This window comes from Antrostomus carolinensis, unplaced genomic scaffold (genome assembly GCF_000700745.2).
Source record: "Antrostomus carolinensis isolate BGI_N321 unplaced genomic scaffold, ASM70074v2 scaffold23171, whole genome shotgun sequence".
NCBI lineage: Eukaryota > Metazoa > Chordata > Aves > Caprimulgiformes > Caprimulgidae > Antrostomus > Antrostomus carolinensis.
In genome coordinates this window covers 26,876-29,661 of record NW_010292316.1, presented here as the reverse complement: position 1 = coordinate 29,661, position 2,786 = coordinate 26,876, and the positions used below count along the sequence as shown (strand labels likewise).

General features: G+C 39.7%; 1 protein-coding gene across 1 annotated transcript in view; it reads right to left on the bottom strand.

Moving 5' to 3' along the window:
- Window positions 1-311: 311 nt before the first annotated feature.
- LOC104531897 (UPF0606 protein KIAA1549L-like) overlaps window positions 312-2,786 on the bottom strand; it is a gene marked incomplete at its 3' end in the record, with an annotated part of 20,329 nt that continues 17,854 nt past the window's right edge. Inside the window, exons 10-11 of the mRNA XM_029087209.1 lie at window positions 457-620; window positions 312-380 (exon numbers count right to left, since the gene is read on the bottom strand). Coding sequence (XP_028943042.1) covers window positions 312-380; window positions 457-620 — 233 coding nt within the window. The remainder of the gene's footprint in view (window positions 381-456; window positions 621-2,786) is intronic.

Below are 2,786 nucleotides of genomic sequence, written 5' to 3'. Positions count from 1 at the left end.
GCTCAAGCCATGGTCACCCACAGCAGGTAGGAGGAGCAGCTCAGATCATGGGTTTGAGAATGAGGACCTATGGGAGATGTGCTGCTGACAAGGCCTAAGGGTGATAGTCCATTTCTTCAACTTTATGAAGGAATCAACTGTCCCAAGTAAAGCCTATTCAGCCCTAAAGGCTCAGTGCCTTACATCACTGCCTAACACTGTGATGTCACTGCTGTTCTGTCACTACCTGCTGCTACCTGGGCAGCAAGGGACGAGCCTCAAAGTTGGAGTCCCAAGTAAAACAGAGGGATAATTGCTGTGACCAGTGGTACCAAGGACAGAGAAGAAGTGTAAAGATCCAACTTGCGAATAACGACCATTTCAATTCCAACATCCTTCAACTACATCCAGCAAGGAAACACAGTTAAAGCCTCAGAAAGCAAACGGACATCTTGGAACTGGAGATGGGTCACTCACTTTAGCTCTCTGAGGCAGGTTCATCATGGTGTCTGGTTTGAAGTCGTTCTTGTTCTTTCTGCACAGAACTGCTGTGATGATGATGATGATAACCGTAACCACAGCAATGGGAGCCAGCACCGCTGCAATGATCCACAGGTTGTTCGGGGGGTTCTTCACCACAGCTACAGAAAATTGCAAACCAACACAGCTAAGTTTCACTGTGCAAACACAAAGTTTAAATTGCTTCCAATACAGTCTTCAACTGTCTCCACCTAATAAATAGTATAAAAGGACTCCTAGTGATCTAGCTACACCTTTGTGTTCCTTAAGTGGAAAAAAAAAAAATCAGCAACACTTGAATTCACAAATCCCTGGGCTCCCTTCTCTTACTTAGTTATAGCCAGCTGCAAAAGCAGCCATCGACTCTCATGTCGATGCCATGTTAGATATCACTCTGATTATTCATTTTCAGAATAAACAAAAAAAAAGGGAAAGCAATACATCTTTAATTATTTTTCAAACACAAACCCAGCTTATGGTAAGGTAGCATGTGTGTTAAAAGCACAGACACAGAGTCCATACCTGGTGTCAAAAACTTACTGGCTCAGCAAGAGTAAACCAGGAGAGCTTTTTTTCAAAGACAATGAAGCTAAACATGCTAATAGTTATTAAATATATCAATAGGGCAATAAGAAAATGCTTCGCTTGTGCTCTAGAAATACTTTATCATAGTTAAGGTCAAAATGAATCCATCATTTCTGAAGAAGGGGAAATAATGAGGTTGGAAAGAGCTACTTGCAGATAGATTAATAATGGTACCAGGAAAAGGGTACATTTCAGAAATGCAATGATGTTAAAACGCTTTAGATTCCATTTTATCAGAGTAAAGTCTTTTAGTATGAACCTTCAACTCGTACACACATACGAGATCCTCCTGTGACACGTCCCTGGTTCTCTCATGTCATTTCTTTTTGGAAAAAAACACCAGATAATCTCCTTATCATGATGAATTCTGTTTTAGTGAAATATTTGGTGGACTTCACCATGCTATCTCTATTTATTCTCCTACACCAATGGTTACTGGTATGGACAGGCAATTCTGAGAACACCAGCATAAAACAGCCTTTCCCATTTCCTAGAGGACTGGCACTTTCAAATGGCATTGAGCTTATTAGCTGTCAGAGGCATTCAGCATCTTTCAGGATCAGACTTCAATTGCACACCATCTTGCTCAGCAGCAGTTACAAAAGCCAGCTGAAAGTCTGTCTGAAGCTTGAGCCTGTTTTCTTTGTAGATCTACAACTTTTTGCAAAGCCCGTGTAGTTTGTCAGGTGATGTAGGAATAGCACCCTTAGGTACATATCCTGTGCACAGTGTGACAGTAACCACGTGCCTAAAGACTGTCCAAAAATCCAGGTTGAAGCCTTTCAAGGCTCACTTTTCAGTGGACTTGCATAATTCTAAATTATTGACTTTGGGCATTCAGTCTGGGTATGGCAAGGCTGCGGGGAAGGAAACTGAATCTGAATCTTATCAGTTATAGATTGTGGGAGCAACAAACAATTGCTGAAAAATTATAATCATTATTTCTAGGGAACACAGAGGAAATGATGACCTTATGGCTAATAGGACAGACATTTAGGAATCCTTGTTTACATCTTTAATTCAGTTACCAGCTTCCAGTGTGACCTTGAGTAAGTCAAGGCACACATCATTCAACTCAATAAGACTTCAGTAGATTTTAAAGCAAGTCTTTCATTTTGCTATAACTCAAGTCCCTCACTTATAGAACAGGGACATCCACATTTTTTGTTATTATTCGTCTGTCTTGTCTAACCAGACTGTGAGCCCCTGAGGGTAGATGTCTTTGCTTAGCACATTTTGGTACAGAACTTTTCATTCTGCTATAAGAGAAATTATAAAGAGCAAAAATGAAGTGTGCACAAAGTATTTTCTTTGGGAATACAGACAGACTCCAAATACCATGTCCAAATGAAAGTTGGGGTATTTTTTCTGTAATAAGGTATAAAGATAGTTCTATCTTCTACATTTCAAATACTCTAGCCGCAGAATCGCAGTTACCTGGGGTCATAATTTCAATTTATGTATATTCTCTTCTTACAGTATTCTGTGTATATTTAACTTGCATTAAAATCTACAGATGAGTGAGGCTGCCTTATCAGACCATGGAAGTACAGACCTAGATCATGAGCAGCCGATGTCATATAATTACATAAATACCCATATAAATCACAAAACTGCACAAAGAGCTACGAAACTGCCATGTACTATCTATAGCTGCTTTAGTAAAAATCACATTAAAGAAATATCCTCATGGAAAACAAAGT